Source organism: Mesitornis unicolor, unplaced genomic scaffold, assembly GCF_000695765.1.
Source record: "Mesitornis unicolor isolate BGI_N332 unplaced genomic scaffold, ASM69576v1 scaffold5212, whole genome shotgun sequence".
Lineage (NCBI taxonomy): Eukaryota > Metazoa > Chordata > Aves > Mesitornithiformes > Mesitornithidae > Mesitornis > Mesitornis unicolor.
Genome location: NW_010171179.1, coordinates 31,403 through 50,451, shown reverse-complemented (window position 1 = coordinate 50,451; position 19,049 = coordinate 31,403). Strand labels below are relative to the sequence as shown.

General features: G+C 37.7%; 1 protein-coding gene across 1 annotated transcript in view; it reads right to left on the bottom strand.

Annotated features, from left to right (window-relative positions):
• The window catches only part of FTO (fat mass and obesity associated), a gene marked incomplete at its 3' end in the record, with an annotated part of 69,356 nt that overhangs the window by 27,241 nt on the left and 23,066 nt on the right, over positions 1–19,049 (bottom strand). Inside the window, exons 6-8 of the mRNA XM_010179953.1 lie at positions 16,491–16,570; positions 14,570–14,713; positions 7,319–7,438 (exon numbers count right to left, since the gene is read on the bottom strand). Of these exons, the coding sequence (XP_010178255.1) occupies positions 7,319–7,438; positions 14,570–14,713; positions 16,491–16,570 (344 nt within the window). The remainder of the gene's footprint in view (positions 1–7,318; positions 7,439–14,569; positions 14,714–16,490; positions 16,571–19,049) is intronic.

The following is a 19,049-nucleotide window of genomic DNA, read 5'->3' as shown; positions in this document are numbered from 1 at the left end:
GATGCACTGTTCCCAGGTTCTAACAGTGGAATTTGCAGAATTCACTAGCAGTCCGAGGAGAACTCCCAAACTCTGATGTTAAGAGACATGCAAGAAAAGACAGTAGTTATCTTCCTACTGCAGAGTAGTAAACAGCTTCAGGATTATTAAGCAGCAGCACATGTAGTAAGAAATGAAAAGTGCAGAAAAGATTCATTCAAAAGGCTCCTACAAGCTAGGACTGGGAAGTGCCAGGAGACAATCGGGGTTGGCCAAAACACAGTAAGCTCCTTCTGCCACACTAAGATGAACTTGCCCATCTGAAACAAAAAAATAAATTCAGGTGTGACCCAGATTCTACAAATCCAAACCACGGGAGAGGGGAGGCAGACATTTTTTGTGTTCCTTCACCCGCAGAATGCTCTCTCCCTAGGACACAGACAATATGTAACTCTTTTCCAGTTACAGTAAAAATCATAGCCTTATTTCATTGATGAGAAATTTAAGATCAGAAAGAGTCTGCGAACTAAAACCAAAGCAAGACCTCAACATTTTGATCACCACACTGATTTTGAAAAACAAACAGGAGCTACTTGCACAAATGAAACAGGGGGTCAGTGAAAGAGTTAGCACTCTAACTAATCCATCAGGCCACTGTGCTTGCCATGGTAAGTACTGAAGGCAAATTATATTCCCTTACACATGAGAGCTGTAATTTTGATCTAAGATGAAGTAACTTAAAAAATACATTGCAAAAACACTATTAAACCATGATCTTGTTAGGAATTAGTAGGATTGATGATCAGATAGGAAAGAAAAGGTATCAGTGCAGCAATGGCAGCTTTTCAGAAGACGTCACCTCCTTTGCTTACAAAAGCCACCTGGAAAGTAAATCAACTGTATTCTAATTTATACTGGTTACATAGCCACTAAAATACAATAGCAGTAAAGCCATGTTTAGCAATAAAAAAATTACAGTAATGTAGATAGTGACATTTTAGTCATATTGCCATTTGCTTTCACTTTCATTCAAAATCATAACTTCTAGTTTATAGCAATCACAGTAAAAATCATTCCTGCCAAACCACTGCAATGCAGTTTCAACACCAAACCAAATCTTGCTTTGTAACCCTGTAGCATGTCCATGAACATACATGCACATATGTAAAACTCCACAAGCTCTGTATCTGATCACTTCTATGACTGCATAAATACGAAATAGAAACCACTTTAACTGTAGTTAATAATTAATCAAGTTTTATATAAGATATAGATACAAAAATTTCAAAAATCCAAAAAATTCTTTTCAAGAAATGTTCTTCTTAGTGTTCAAATATAGAATTTTATTCAGTTTTTCTACTAGGAAATGGAGTTCTAGGAATAACTGAACTAGTAAACCACTGCACTACTACTACACTTTTTCCACAGCATACAATAAGCCTCGATAAACACACTGTAGATAAACAGACTTGTTGTTATTCCAGTATATGCCCATCCAAGGTTCTATGGAAGAAATGGTGGAAACAGTTTGATAATATCTACAGTAGCCTCATTATACTGATATACGCTGCTTTCTCTGACATCTATCACACAGTTCCCATTAACAATAAAAGGGCAACACCAGGTTCTAAAACATCCTACCCGGACTGACACTGGATTTACAGGGATGCAGCAGGAACTACGATCAGAGCCTTTCCCTCTGCCACACACTGGATGCCTTGGAGTACCACCCAGTGTAGTTGAACGCTCTCAAAACTCTTCTGCTACGCTTCTCCTGCTGCAGAGAACTGCAAGCAGTTGTCCCCAGTGCTTATTCCCTACAAACACCTTTTCTCTAAATATAACCCCGTGTGGTTCAGAGGATACATAAAGACATTACAGATCATGCAAGTTAAAACCCCAACGTACCTGTATGTACTTGTGTGTAGAAGCATGTGCATACACATACAGTCACCCTGTAGGCCAGCTCTGGTAGTCTATCCACTATAAGAAAATGTTTAAATACTAACACAGAGCTCATCACATTCTGCACACAAGTACCTGTATTTCCAACACACAATCATTTACATCCCAGAGCAAAAAAATAAAGTGAAGACGACAGAAAGAAGCCGTGTTACAGTAAGAGTTAAGCACAAGACAACAGGATTCTAGGCATCCAAAACTGAAGCTCACCATGATACAGCTGTGTGCACAAGAAAACCTACAAACTCAAGCTAGTGATGTTGAAGGACACCCAGAGCGGGACGGCATGCCCACTTTTCCTGCCCCTCCTGGGGCAACCCAGAGCCCCCCAGTGCATCCCCGCTCCTCCCATCTGTGCTGACAGAAACACTCCTTGCTTTCCCATAGGACACAAATGGTCCTAAACATTTCCTGGCTTATGCCAGCTTACATTAGAACCGTAATGTTCTCAACATAATTCTCACAGTACGCTGCTCGAGCTGGAAGAGTGCCCTTTTAACAATTCCTGTTTATAATAGAAATGTTATATGGCTCATATCAACGCAGCTCAGATCTCCACCAGCTCACACAAGGGTTAAAAACAGAAAGTGCTATCCACTGGTTTGCTCTGATGTTCCTGCAGATATTGTCACTGGATGTATCCTCAGTAGAATTCTATTCAACACCTCTGTCTTTAAGTACAAAGCTGTAGGCTGTAGCAGCTTTAGGAAACATAAGTATCCTTTTTTCTGCTGCACAGTATCTGTGTGTGAAATTCTCTAAAGGGGTTTAAGTATTTACCCTGAACACTATCAGACAGTTTCTAAAATTTTCCTTATCCTGTTGCAAAAACACTTCAAAGAGAATCATAAACACAGCCCTTTGTGCTTTCAGCACACACTTTGTTTTGGAAGCTTAAGTCTGAATTCCCTCAGAATTGTAAACATTTTTTTTTCCTGAAAGATGTGCAATACAACTTTACTTTTGTGTGTGTGTGTGTTTGTTTTTAAGATTGGTGGTGATCCTTCTACACACAGTGCTGTATCTTTTCTCCCATTTCTGACAGCTAAAAATATTGGGGTCAAGGAAATTAGTGTCAAAAAGGAAAAAAAAAAGAAGAAAAAACAAGGAAAAAAAAAAGGAAAAAGAAAAACCAGTCTTGAGGATCAGGTTTTGTTGTTGTTTCAGATAAAAGGTACATTTCCAGAAGCATCTGACTCCTTGTGTACATAAACTATAACCTGTCAAAAATACATTTATTTTAAATGTTTGGCCTAAACAGATAAGAAGAGCCCAAAAAGATAACAAATACGGCTAAAATTTGGGTCTTTGAGCTGCCATGTTGTGCCTACCTTTCACAGCTCATTAGCCAAATATGACCACCCATCACCACATGGCCCTGCAATAAAAGTGTGATGCTGCAGTATCTAAGCACAACAGGAAAGCTAAAAAAGAAATGCAAATAATACCTCAGAATTTCTTGAACTAGGGCTGACAAGGTAAAAGCAATTCAAACATCAGCGAGGTTGCTTTGTATTTTCTAAAAAAAAAAAAACCACAACCCCTAAAAAACCAAAACACCCCAACCTCCCCCTCCCCGCCCCACAAAAAAACCCAACCCACCCAACCTAAACCAACCAGCCAGCCTGTTTGTGAGCCCATTAATTATTATTTTTAAATATAGTCGATCACCCGTTCAAAATGCCAAAGTCTACAAAAGCTAGGAGGATTCCTCTTAAAAGCATCTTTTGCCATGTAGCTTTTCATGGTTATTCTGGACCTGAAATACTGTGATTGAAACGCATATTTAAACCTTTGTTAATCTGGGGGGGTAGGGAAGGGAGGAAATACCTATATTAATATATGATGGCCCTGGGCTGAGATTTGGTAGCTCAAGTTTCAGCCTAGACTCAATTCTGAGTGTCAGGCTGTAAGCCCCTGACAGCAGTGGCTTAGAGCAGAAACTGTGACACACTTCATACAGAGCAACAGTAGCCAATAATTAAATAGACCTCAAAAAGGAAAGAAAAATCATTTACAAGAAAATAGCCTTGCTCTCCGATTTCAATTTAGCTGTATAAACTGCTAAAAGCATGATATTGAGACTAACAGTAACAATAACATGACTTGTAAATATAGTTTTTTAAATGTTACAAGTCACGACAAAAGCTGTGCAGGACAATCTCCATTCGTGTGAAAAGCCACTTTGCTCAGTGTAAGTGCGCAGCTTGCACGCTGCACACACAGCTCTTTTTACACTACTTTGATAAATTAAAAGGTGCGCTGCATTTCGCTACAGTTTGCTGTATTTTAGGCTGCCAAAAAGTGAAACAAATGGTGTAACAATTACTTGTGTTTCAGTTATAGCATTAAAAACCAGATCTTTAAGATCTATGTTTCATTCCTTTAAGTAGTCCCTTTTCAGCAGGCAAATGGTTATGCTGTTAAATATAACTCCACATCAGTCATACTTTTCTCTACATTTTAGTTCCACAGTTTTTTTACATCTTGCCAAATTCCTGCATAAATAGGTGGAGTTAAATGGAGCCAAGCCTACCTAACATAATTATATATGTTGTGATTTTATACTACAATGAAATGGATACATTTTAATAATCCCAGGCTTGGCTCTTACCCACTAAAGTCAATAAAGGTTATTAAGGCCAACTGCCATATAAATACACCGCTACATTGCTAAATGGACTGTCAAAGTAGGAAACACAATTCACACCATACAGCGCTACTAGGGTCTTCATTTTCTATTTTTCAAAGGAACACTAGATATGGTAAAAAAGTCTCTAAAGATTCGATAATTAAGTATAATCATATATGCCTACTTTTCATTCCACAAAGAAAACCATGTCATTTATTTACATTTCACTTATTTGAATGTGAATCAGCCTAAACCAAAATAAACCAAAAAAGACTACAGGACTTCTGCAGCTCTTACTGATTTGGTGTGGTGTTAAAAGATTTTCATAGCTAAAATAAATGTCAGATTGCAAGGTTTGCATGGTATCAGACCCTGAGAGACAAATTGTCTCTTCGCTGAATCTCAGAACAGCTACAGCAAGACTTCCTCACATCACATGAGATTTCAGCTTTTCAGAGTTCTCTTTACCCAGAAAGCAAAGCTTGTCGAGTCTTTTTTCAAATGGTAACTCTGCCTTTGAATCCAGCGAGCATTTATCCTGATGTAGCAGACGATAACGTGTTAATCTTGGATGACTTTTAAAAAAAAAACCCTCAAACATTTGAATAGCCTTCATATTTTCAAGGGAGGTGGGGGGAAGAAGAAGATTGGTTAAACTGCTTTGGATTTCATGGTTCATAAATTCATGAGGTAATATTGTGGGAAATGTGATGTTTTATCAGAATGTCATTCAAATGAAAGGTTTAACATTTACATCACAAGAGCGAGCTCTAAGTAAAACTATCCTCAGGGAAAGAAATGCCAGGAATAAACATTATGATAAAATTGTGTGCTTGCTATAACGTACAAAAATATTAAATAAAGCCCACAGGTTTGAAGACACTGGGTTATACTTCCTGCAGAATCATACTTTGCTGTGACACGGGAGCAACTGCAATGAGCAGAATCTGAAAATATTTCCTTTTCTTCTTTAAGACCTCTTTACGTCTTCTTTGAGACTGCATTACTTAACAAGGCAGGTAGGAGGAAAAAAAAATAAAGACTGACTTTTGTATCAATCCAGACACATATATTAAAAAAAATCCAAGTCAAGAGTTGTTCAGCTTACACACAAATGGAAGAAAAATACACTGCTTAAGTATTTTCTTTAAAGAAATAATTCCTTTTAAGCAGTAATACTCTACTGAGACAAGATCAACAACTCAAAGAAGTTTTTAATTTAAGCATTTTGCCTCAATTTTTTTTTTTAAGAAACATCCAGCTAAAATGATACATCTGGAGAAAAAACATCGACTGTAGACTACTGGGTACATTCAGAAATACCTTTTTGATTTAACTTAATGCTGTGGAAGTTAAGCATGCACCAAAACACAGCACTTTTTATGTTAAATTGCTGTTGAATTTGTTAACCCACAATTGATTTCCTGTGTTATGGAATCTTAAGATTACAGCTAACTTGAAGCAACAGGGATAATTCTTGATGTTAATGCTACATTTCTATGTATTTTTATTAAGTCACTGCCTGTTGGTAAAACCGCGGCTCAACACTGCCCCCTACTGTCACTTTCTGAAACACTAAAGCACAAATTGCAGGGTAAACCCTACAAAACGCACCCTACCTCCAAGTCTCAAACACAGCAAGCATCAAATTTACCGAGAGACTCAACAAAACAGACATTCTCAATTAACATTCTCTTCTGTCTCCCTCAATAGCTGAAATTAACTGTGATTAATATGTTATAAGTCATAAAACATTAAAGCAATTTTAAAAATTTAAACTAGAAGCAGCTTCTGTCTTGGCCCAACCTTCAGTTTGCAGATAAATATCTTTCTGGGGCCTGCTGAAAGGAGATCCACTGACACCACTGTGTTTCTAATTAGAGACACATGGTAATGTCACACCAATTGCAGAAAACCTAGCCCTTGAGAATTCCCAAGTTTGCTGTTTCTCCATGTTCTCAACACACAATGGATATAAAATAACAATCAAACATTCCTGTGTCTACCTCATCTAAGCCCATGTTACAAGAGAGTAAGTTCTCATTTGAAAGATAAACAAACCAAAAGACTTTTTTAAAATTATAAATATCATTCAAGAACGTGAGCACGTAAGAACACAAATGAGGGGGGAAAACACCCACATAAACAAGCTGTAAATAACTCCTCTGCTTTTGTAGGAAAGTTTCATGTCCACTGATTCCTTGTGGCAACTGATTTCACAAGTGAAATTTCCACTTTTCCACACTTCTCAAGTCTGAACCAGCCACTGCTGGAAAAGCATAAAACAGGCTTGAGCAGGTAGCAAGAAACAACATTTTCCTCAAAACTCAAGAGCATATTCTTGTTGCACCATACCTCTAGAGATGCAAAACCACCTCTACTACAAATCTGATTCAGCATCCTCAGTGACACTGCAACCTTTTCCAAGTCAGCTATGGGCAACTCAAGGCCTACACTGTGGCCAGCAGAAATGATTACGAAGCAGCTTCTAAGGCAGCCGTAAGGATATAAGCAAGACACATTTGTCAATACAGTTTAGGTTCAGGATCTTATTTTGCTCACATTTCTTCTGGCTACTGGGGGAGAAAAATAAAGAGGAGGTAGTGGAAGGCTGACACTGATTCTGCTTTTCACAAGTCATGAATAAAGTTCAAATTTTGTTACTACACTACGATTAAAAACATAATCGTAAGTGCTCTCAGAATTAAACTCTTAGAGGCTTTAGACTATAAAACTAGTACTTACCATAATCTCCATGTTTCTCCAGAATTCTTGCAATTTAGCCATAGGCTTAAGCCACCAATCAGTGCACTTCAAATACCGCTTGCCTTGAAACCAGAACTGCCTAAGCCACTCAAACTCAACCTGCAAGATAAAAACATGTTAGCATAAACATCTGTGTTCATTATTTGGGGCAGGAATGGAATAATGCATGAATCCAGCTATACTTGAACAATCCCAGAGAAAAGGAGAAGGTTACCAAAGCACTCCTCTCTAAATGCACTCTTACACTCAGTTCTTGATTTTATTTCCAACTTTACAACAAGATAAATATTAGCTTATATGTAAAAATATAACTCATCAAATATGCTTTAAGCAAAATAATTCCATTTATCCTAATCTCCACTGAGCTTTTCTTCCTTAAATAGTAAGCCATAGTTCTGCTCTTAAGAATTCTGCATTTCTCTCTGTTGTGGTAGTTATGTTTCACACTGAGTTCAAAGCTGCTTTAATCATTATTTGTACCACAAAGAAGTTTTTGTTTATCCCTGCTCAGCTCAAGGATGCAAACAAAGACAACCTGCCAAGGTGAAAGAATAAAGAAAACTGCCCAACGCTGTCACCTGACGCTTTCTTTCCTGCAAGGGTGAACAGAATGGCTACAGAAATCCAAAAGTGTTTCAGTTAACATTAACTAAATGTTTGGTCAATTGTCCTGGTTTGAGCTAAACAGAACATATTTTCTATTTAGTGATTTTACTTTTCAGCTCAGTCTCTTCGAAGTGGCTGAACTTGCTGAAACCAGCAGCATGGTTTTCCAGTATATGCTGCTAGAAGATAAGCTCAAGGTCAGTTGTCTCACCAGGGGTGCCGTGTCTGTGCCTATGGGGGAGAACTGACCAACGAGGTATTCCATCCACATACATCATACAAAGTATAAAGCTGAGAGATCACGAGGGTCTCGACCCTTCTTCCATCTTGGACCCTTCCTTCTGTCTCGATTCTGCAATGGCCAAAGTCCCAGCAGACCCTGCTGGTTCGTCTGCCTCTGATCCTGATTTGTGTGTTCCGCATCAGCTCCCACTGCTGCTGAGTTCGGTCTGGGACTTTTCCAGTGCCTGCTCCCAGAGCCTCTGGTGACATATTCGTCATTGGGAGGATTTTATATTGGTTTTGTAGATATATTTGTACATATCTGTATATATTCCATTATTTTCCTATTTACATTATTACCCTGTAGTATCAGTATAATTGTTTTATTAAACCTGTTAGTTTTATTTTCCAACCCATAGTCTCTCTCCCTTATTCTCTTTTCTCTTCCCTTCTGGGGAGGAGAGAGGGGTTAACAGAGAGCGTCTAGGCCAGGATTTAGTGGCCAGCCCAGCCCTAAACCATGACATCAATATATGTTAAAAGATTACAATAAAAAGATAATTAAATTTGAAGTGTATAAAAAGAATATTAAACAGCTTTGTTGGTAAAATATAACGTGATTAGTTGGCAGAAATAGATCTTTAAATATTTCAAAAAAAACCCAACTGCAGCCTAGTAACTTTTTAGCACAGAAGTTTGACGGCATCCTTCCTAAAAAAAAATAAAACAAAACTGAAGGAAAGTTTGCTCCCTCTACAGCACTAAAAACTTATGAAGGATCAAGTTATGGTTTGTTAAAAATCAGTACACACAGTTTTGGGAAGGCTGATCACGCTGACAGTTCAACCAGAGTTTTAAGCACTTGGTACTTTCTCTTCTGCCCTCACTTTTTGTTTTTGCAGGCCTCTGTCAGTGAAAGGGCTATAACGCATGATGTCTGGCAAACGTGTTTCAGGAAATACAAGGCCGTGAATCAATGAGCCATTAAACCATTTTTCATAAAATTAAAATCAATGTTATAATATGGCTCATCAAGACAAGAAACTATTTCAGTCAATCTGATTTGTGACTAGTCATATTGATTTGTTACATTAATCTACGTAATTTCAGTCTGATTCAAGTCTGGCATCTTGGCGCCAAATTTTAAAAGTATCTTGATCCTCTACAGAATATACAACTTCACACAGAAGAGCTGCTTTTAGGTGCAAGAGGTAAAGTTTAGCAACAGCCTAGGAAATGGGCTACCATTTACTAGGGCTCTCAAACTCAGGTCCACATTCATCTCGCAATGTCTCAGTTTAGCTCTAAACTGAGTTAATACAATGAGAGCTAGGGAGAACACCAATTTGTCACACACCAGCGCAGCCATCAAGCTGCTTGACAAGCAGTGACTGCTCTGAAGTATCACCTCTGAACAGGTAACTCTTGATTCTGAGAAAAAAGAGTCTTGACGAGGTAACGTTGAGATGATTTCTCTGTCACTCTACCCTTGTTTCAGACATATGCAAGCAAAAATACTTAGTTCAGCAAAACATCTCCAGAGATTCCAGTTATGCTAAGTTTGTTGGGTATTTTTAATTAACACATGAACACTTTTTACATCAAATCCATTACTAAGTATGTATTTTAACAAGATGCTTTCCTAGTTCTCCTAAAAGTTGTATGTTCTCTTGCTTTTACTGAACTCTTATTCCCACATGAACAGGGGGAGCTGTAGCAGGAAAAAAAAATACAGCAGTAAATACTGGAGAGAGACAAAAAGCTCAATTCTAGCCATAGTGGAACCGAAGTTACAGAACATTCATCTTCTATGACAAAACTCTCACGTTAACAGCTCTTGCCAAGAATTTTGCCAAAGAGTTTTAATTTGGAGACTCCCAAGCATCAGAGCTAGTTTTAGTTAGCAGTAGAAAGCATTTTACATGACTGAAGAGGACAAAGCATAAACATATTAAATATTAAAAATACAGATGCTGAGTGTTTTAGGAATAATTTTCATCTCCTAATTAACTTTCACTTATGACTTACATCTGTGCAAGTAAGCTCGGAATCAAGCCTCATATGCCTAACCTCAACGTGTTTTCAAGTTGTCCTTTAAACAATGATTAAAGGCCAATTTTAGGTTATAGTCAATACTGGGTAGTAAAAGGCCAACAGCAGCATTTGACATTTTGTGAGGCAGTGCTCCTCAGTCAATTATTTAAAAGTATTGGTTATTAAATGCCATGCATGCAGGTGATCTATATTTTCCTCTCTTCTGTAGTAGCCAGCCACCAACCATACTGTCAGCTCACCGTGATGTGCTAAAACATATTAACCTTCCTTTGGCTGTGTACGCCACTACTCTTTCTCAGCAGCAACCTCAGTGTCTAACACCATATAACTTTAACTATATACCCATATATAACACTACATACGTTCAACTCAGCTAGCCCAAGCTTTTCCATGTCCCTGTGCATCCACTATACTAAATTTATCTACTGCTGCCATAAAAATAGATTTGCCGTGGGCACGTGTGACTGTACCTCCGACTGTACCTCACAAGCAACAGAGCAACCAATTCAGTTGCAAGCCTTAGTCATGGTAATCAGCATTTGATAAAGCTGAGCAAAAACCCTAATGAGGACAAACACCTTGCTTTTCAAACTCAAGTACTTACTTTGAAACCTGCCACATTTTCAACACAACCCCCAGGTGCTAAAGAACTTCCTCTAGTGTTTCCTCGATTTCATTGAGAACATCCAATTATTAGCTTGGTGTTGGCAAATAAAGAAGCCTTCAAACTACTTCACACAACAGGAACTACTATCAGATTCTAGATTATTCAGAGTAAGGAAAACAAATTTTCTTTGAAATGTGAAGAATAGGTTGTCAATGATCTTTTTTGCATATTTATATGTATGAGCATTTACATCACCTGTCCAGCAGTGTTTTATTACTTTAAAACATATTTCCTTGCCAATGGGTTTCCCCAGGTTCCCTGTAGCAGTGCCTGGGCCATATCCAGTACCTGTATATATTTCAGAAAGCCAAGTGTGATTCAGTAGAAGCAAGACCTTCATATTCAGTGAACTCTGCAAGATCAATTATTTCAGAATAAATTATTCCTGGCCAAAAGGGGTAACTTCCTTCCTTCTCCAACACTGTGTGTGCATTGTTAGGCTACTGCACTTCACAGCTGCCCAGGTCATTACTTCTGTTCACCTTGCTACACCGCTCACCAGGCACCTTGCCACTGAAATATCTGCTCAGACTTCAAGCCCATAAGCTGCTCAGACAAGCAACACATAAGCACCTTTAATTAAGGTTATTTTTACTTACAACTACAAAGTATGTACTGGGACTCATGCATCTAACAAACAGCACATACCTCGCAATTACTCAGATATTCCTTTGAAGGCTCTTTTAGTGAGGGAGACCATGACAACAAAGCTAAGTTGAAAGAAGTATTAAACTTCTACCTAGCTGCCCGCTGGAGATGCTAAAAGCCTCCTCAGGTGAGCATCTTTCTGTTTTTGACAGGAATACCTGTCAAAACATCCAAGATAGGGCTCTGACAAATGAAATCTAGGAAATCTAACGTCAATAAAGACATCTCCTGTCCCTCACCCATACCTCTTTTAGAGCTTTCTCTGCCCACCACAAAAATGGAGAAAACTAAGTCTCCAGCTATGCTTCAGATCTTCAGTTCAAACCCACTTTATCAGCAGAGCAAGTCAATTTTCCCACTTGGGAATACAAAAGCGAAGGCACAGAATCATACTTCAATCCTTCAGACTTGCTCTTCAGCTTTTTCCCTCTAGCAGACACAGAGAATTCATCCAGATCTCATTTGGCAGAGCAGTTAATATCAGCACAGACTGTGAGTCTGTGCTAAACTACTGTATTTTAGCTTAGTCACACAGAGCCCGATGGTACTGTGGTGACTGTGCTCCAGTTAACCCTCTCTGATGATGATCTCACCTCATCTTCAGAGGTGCCAGCAAGAGGATAAAACAAACAAACAAAAACCCCAAACCAAACAACCCCTGGCGTTTGAGGAAGAGAAAGAATCTAGAACAGCTGCATCTGGATACCAGAGTTAAACCCGAAAGAACTTCAGTTATGATAACATTTGAAAGTACAACCACACCACCTCCTCTAGAGTGAGGAGATGAGTTCATGATCTCTGGTCCAGAAAAACAGAAAAAAAATCTCGAGGGGGTTTAGAACTAGCACAGAAAACTGCATATCGGAACAGAAACACACAGGCAAAATCGGGTGGCAGTTCTTCATTAATTCTGTTTGGCTTTTTGTGAAATTTTGTCTTTCATATTTAAAAATACTAGCAAATTAAGGAATAAATCCCCAACCAGTGACCAAATCCTGACCATACTGATCAAAAGGAAGACTTATTCCATCAGTAAACAGTTTGATTCTTTAAAGAAACAAAACATGTTCTTGTTCTTCACTTGCCTGAGACTATTTGTATCCAAAACCTGTACTAGAGCTTGAGAGTACAGATATTTATCATACAGTGAGTAAAAGAAAGAGAAGCTTTTATGTGCAAAAAACCCTTGCATTAGCCTCAGAGATCCGCATGTTTTCACTTCATTGATGCTCAAAAAATAAACGTGAATTTACCATGGTGATAAGCCACCAGTAATTTTGTCTATTTGTGCAGCAAAATAAATGACATTTAGACAGCACTTTAACATATGGAATTTAGCCTCTGAGTGAAGAGGTGACCTTGGGAAAAACTAATATTTGGAAAAAATAAAGAAGAGGTGAGTGGGTATTCTCTTTTCAAATGAAATATAGGTCCAATGTGTCTACTAAGTCTAAGTGCGCAATATGTACAAGTTAGACAACCATTTCTGTTGCAGTATATCCCATATGCGTAACAGAAAACATCCCCGTATGTCACACAGCAAAATTATTCAGGTGACTGCAAACACCAGGGGCTAGTCTCTCACCTGATGTAAACAGCACATGTCTTTGATGTTAAAGGACCCAGGCAAATTTGCACCAGCTGTGCATGTGGCCCTAGCTGCGCAAACCACATGTGTGTAGTTTTATGGACTGAGCCTGATTAACGTTTTGTAAAACCCTGCATGCACTAGACTTCTTTACATTGCTCTAGGAGCTGTTTTGCTGAAAGACAAGGGTGCAAATATTTTGCCATCACTATACTCAATACACAATACAGATTAAAACATGTGTTTTAGTAACAATACACAACATTGTATTCCTCAGCAGACAGCAATTTAAACAGTTTACACAAATTCTAATTTGAGTGAAAATTACCTATGTGCTATATGCCTCCTAATAGCAATCGTCTCTATCTTCATAAAAGTACAGAGCACATCTTTAAAAGCTCTGAATATAGGGGTGCTGTAAAAAAGCACTGATACTTAAGCAAAAAGTGGTTCAGAAATTTGTATTACTCGGTTGCTATAGCTGCTTTTAAAGAGAGATGCTGATCAGTGCTTTAGTTAGGAATAGCTGAAAACTTTGCTTCAGGTAGGACAGCTTTCCAGAGCAGCTAAACAATCTGTCATTTTAAACTCCTACCACACAGCCTTGACTACATTTTCTGTAATTTAAGAAAAAAAAAAATTAAGTTTACCATCCTCAGAAACATCATCCTTGTAAGAAGACCCAGCCCGTTGTGTCACACCCTTGACTCTATCCACTAACAGAGAATAAGCCAAATTACGTATTTTGTGATAACGCCTACTTATATACCACAGAAAACATGACCTGTTCCCATAGACTCCCAAAATACTGTTTGAGATTTTCAGTTCATTTGCCAAATCAATGTGTTTGTTAAGACTACAGATCTGTACTTCAAACAAGAAAGCACTGCCAGCTTCACTGGAATCCTGTGAAAGTGCATTGTCACACTTGCATCGTTTGTAGCACAGAATCACCTACTTAAATATGTTCCTCACAATTATTTCCACTGTGTTTTCTTCAGAATAGACTTTAAGGCACATAATCACAATTGTGTCACACATGGCATTCTGTACAAACCTGGCTCAACATCTGACAAACATCTGAAGAATTTTACCTGCTCTTTCTCCTTTACTTTTTTCCCTCTCTTTTTTTGTTAGAGAAGTGCTGGTGTAGTTTGGTTTGTCCACCACACTTTCAGATTTGGTGTAACCTCACCAAAACTCTTTTACTCTACCAGCAGAGGGATTTTAAGGAAAAATGAAAATTTCATGGGAATGAAAATAGCAATTCAAGTTAATCGCAATTACTGACCCAAGTAATATAAAAAGTCATCAACCACTGATTTCAAACTTATACAGAGCAATGCCTTGTGAGCAGCTGAACACACTTAATTGCCATTAGCTCCACAAGCAGACTGCACCTCTCAGAATCTGGCTGAAGACTTTTCAGTGCACATCATCTCACCTCATTATGTATTTCTTCTACTTGCTTTACAACTGCAGTTTCCAGTGATTTCAAAGATAAAGCCATCGAATCAGAATCAGTCTGTAAATTCTGGAGTGCCAGTTCACACTGTCCAAATATGTATTCCAATGTTCCCCTTGAACACTATAAAGATACAATTAAAAATTCATATATAGCCACTTCAGAACATATGTATTTCTCAAATACACTGAGCTATTTGCTTAGGAAACAATAAAAGCGACGGAGTAGAGGGGATGTGTTTCTGTAACTTTATTTCACCATCTTTTATACAGAAGCGTAATACCCCTTGTATTGTCTGTATAGTTACTGATATAAATTACGCACAAGTCTAACCCATCAAACATCTAGCCAAGCAGTACAGTACAGATTGAAAGGATAAAGAAAACAATTTCTTTAAAATTAACTTTACACATAAGGCATATAAAGACATGGTCATACTTACACTGCCTCCTGGCCAAATTTTTGACACTGTTTCAGAACCAATTGCATTTGCCAAGCTGCATGAGCTCCCAGTAACACCAGAATGGAGTTCCATATCCAGTCTGAGAGCACTGTTTGCTTACAAGGTATAGACAACATGAGCTAAAAAGGTAGCACTTCTGCTCCTTTTAGTTTGTTTTCATTACATTTCCTTCAAAACTAGAAGGAAATATGTAAAAATCCTTTTGAACCAAAAGTAAGACGACATCTTTTAATTATTTTCAATTAACTATCTGTATTTTCAGTTAAATTTCCAGGAATAATCTTGAATAAGGACTCTCTGGTTGGATATTCTTTGTAAAAAAATTTCCATACTACACAACTTGAAGTCACAACAGCTTGCAAAACTAAAGCATAATAGCTTTTATAGCAAAGCTATAAAAAAAATAAGTGTGCATTTTCCTGCAGAAGTAACACAGAGACAGGAACAGCAGGTCAGAGCACTCTTAGAAAGAAAGGAAAAATATAACACTGTTTTTAAATGTACACTGTACTTTATGTCAAAGCCCAGTTTAAGCAAGCAGAGTGTATATCTGTTTGGGAAATAAAGGCACTTTTTATATTACAAGTTATATGTATGTATATGTCCATGTTTGGTGCTATTGCTTTATTTCCATTTCTGCACGAATTAGGAAGAGTAAGGGGGAAAGAAAGAAGTATATGGATACTCGTATGTCTCTTGCTTCAGTGGTGGTAACTGCTGAAAGAAGAAAGCGGTTACTGTAACTTTTAAAATATATTTTTACAATACAGTCTAATTTTATTTTTCTGTATGCTTTCCCATTCAAACACTACACAAACAAATCTGCACCATAAAAAGGAATTGGGAAGAGAGGTCTAGTTAAAAAAAAAAGTGTTTTAGCTCTTGAGAATATCAGGCTGAAGCCTTAATATCTCCTAACGACTCTGAGACAAAGGTGTCTTATCACTTCTGCTTCTTCAATCCTCAGGTGAACAGAAGGATCTCATTTCAACATATTCATGATTGCTCTTAGTTGTTCTGACCTCCTAAAGGCCATTTTTGCCAGTGGACACTGCTGACATACATATTTTGAGTATTTCTATCTCACCATGAATACTGCCTTCAAGTAGGACTGAGATACACAGTAAAAAACACAGTAAAAAAAGTTTTAGAACATTTCAGGTAAACATTAATTTCTTCAGCAATCTGTGAGGTCTGGTGTAGCACATGCTTAAATCATATCTTATATGGCTAACTGTGAGTTTAGGCAAACTATCAATACAGAAACAAGTGTAACTCAATCCAAAAATAAACAAATAGCAGTTGTTCAAGAAAACACTCAGAGCCATAAGCGTTGTTGTGAAGCACAGTTCTAAAAAAGACAACATAATGCTATATACTGATACCACAATATTAGTTTTATGAGTGACCAAACAGCAAACTGTTTTTGATACTTACATCTGCCACTCTGTGAGTTGAGCTGAATCGGGGTGAAAAACCAGCCAGGACACAGTGCTGATGAGTCATATTGAGATCATCTGAGGACAGATTAGAAAACCTTAAGTGGAGGGACAAATTATACTTAAGAAGCCTTCTTCTGGCTGAATATGAAGGAAAGGCATTACATTAGGCTTTTAAAGAAAAAAACAAACACAACAGACGGTGGTTCAGTCAGTACTGTCCTCATAGACCTCTAATGTTTAGCAGAGCATGATAACTATTCACTGTCCTAGTGATACAAAGATCACTATTCATACAAGTTTTCTCCCAGTTTACACAATTCAGAAGTGGCATTTTCCCATGTCTATTGGGAAAAGTTCAACTACACAAAACAATTCTTTCAAAGTTAAGGATCACTATAAACAACAGACTATGCAGAAATAACACTGCTTTCTCAAAAATCACTAAACAATACTGATACTCCATGGAAAAAAAATAAACAAAGAAAGAAAGACAATGATATTATTTAATATTTTTATCTGAAACTTATTTGAAGTTCTCCCTTCAGCTCAGAGCCAAGAAACTGGGAACCATAAAGTACAATCTGCTCAAAGATCTGTCCCCAAAGCATTTAATCTGTGACTTTTTTGTAGCCTGCCAGAGGGCTGTCATGGACTTCAGTTCTCAAACTGGCAAACAAACCACCCAACAAACCTCTGCAGATAGAATCTACTTGGTTGCCCATCAGTTTCATCAAAATTATCAGAACTGAAGAACATTTGAATTCTGACAAATCAGCACTTTCTAGAGGAAATGTATTCCTCTGGAAAAGTTCAGACTACTCTAGTAACAACACCCACTGTAACGTTGAAAACTGTTCATAAAGTGCTTTCAATACAAACAGTTTTGGTGTTAAAATAATGCTGCACCCTGGACAAGACATTCAGGAAAGTCTATCAAAAATTTCTATAAAGACATCACTGCTTGGCTGTAGTTGACCAGGTGACCTGAAGTGTCACCAAGCAAAAAAACCACCACGGATAAAACTAGAAGACAACAGGAATAGAGACCTACAAGATGCTAGTTAACTTGGAGTCTGTATTGTCAACAGTATCTGTTCTTTCAGGGAATTGAGCATTAGTCATCTTAACATAACATGATGAGAAGATATCAAGATTCATCCTTCCATCGCAAACATAATTTTTCTTTAATTATCTAAAATTATGTTTTCTAAAACTTCACCTTGCAACAAGTCTCAAACTTTAAATGGATAAGAATTCAGAAAAATAACTACCTTTATCCTAGTTGTAAGAACAGTGACTTCATGAGTTTTATAATCAACCATTAACAACGTCTGTACCCAAGACAGCAGCTAGCACCGCAAAACTGGACGAAAAAAGAATCCAAAAACCCGTTTTATATAAGGAACAGGTAGACACGTGTTAAGAAAGAGAATTGAATTACCACTGAGAAAGTTTAGATTGGAGGCTTTGCATGAGGTTTGCAGATAGGCAGAGCTGAAAAGCTTGAAAACATGTTCCACAACAAACCAAAAGAACAAAGGAAAGAGCCATTTCCTACGTGAACATATCAGGGTTAAATTGCACAGAGCCAAGTCCTGCAAGGGCCACAGAACAATATTCTCTCTGGACATTGCAACGTATCACCATCACTTTCAAGAAGAATTGTGACAGAAAAACCTAAACACTTCCATCACCCCATTCAGTGCCCATTCATTGTGGTGTGTTTTCTGTAGCAAACACGGCATTAAAAGTACTACATTTTGATTTGCACCTTTATTCAAACCATTGGCAAATCTTTCATCATAGGGCTCCCCCTTGAAATTGCTTTCAAGTGTCTCTAATCCTTTATGATTCTTAGGAAGAAGCCTGTAAGTTTAATTTAAGAGTTTGTAATTCATCTAAAACTGTAATTGTACAAAAATAAGTTGAAGCTTCATGTATTGCATTTCTCAAAGGATATTTGAAAAATACATTCTAGGTCTTAAAAGCTTACAGTAAAGATTTGCTTTTCTTTTTCTTCTAAAAATATATTAATTGAAAAGAGAAAGCACTCTTTGTTAAATTGGCCATTGTCCATTTGGCAACAAAGCTTTTCTTCAGATCACTATTTTGGTTTTAGAGCCACATCAAAACTGTTACCTTCCTTGGACAACCATATGAAAACTACAACAGTGCTCCTGTGGTTTTAGGTAAACTACAATACATACAGAGTTAACGTCAGCTTTACATCACTAAACACTGAACGGTGACGTTTGGAAAACCAGAACACAGTCTCTCCAGTGTTATGCATCACAAAAAATACATGCATATAAGTTTATACATATCGGTCCTGCTTTGGAAAACTGCAGACAGGCATGTTATTTGTCACACAGTTCTCCCAGATTTGCTGTGAGGTACAAGCCAACTTGGTGCCTTTCCTGTCACAGAACAGTGGGCCCTTATCTTGCCACAACTCCAGGACAACTATGGCAGGGATGTTTGACTTCAGTATCTGTTACAAAAATAAAACCACACAAAACTTCTGTTCCACGGGGATGGTTATGAGATGCATGTG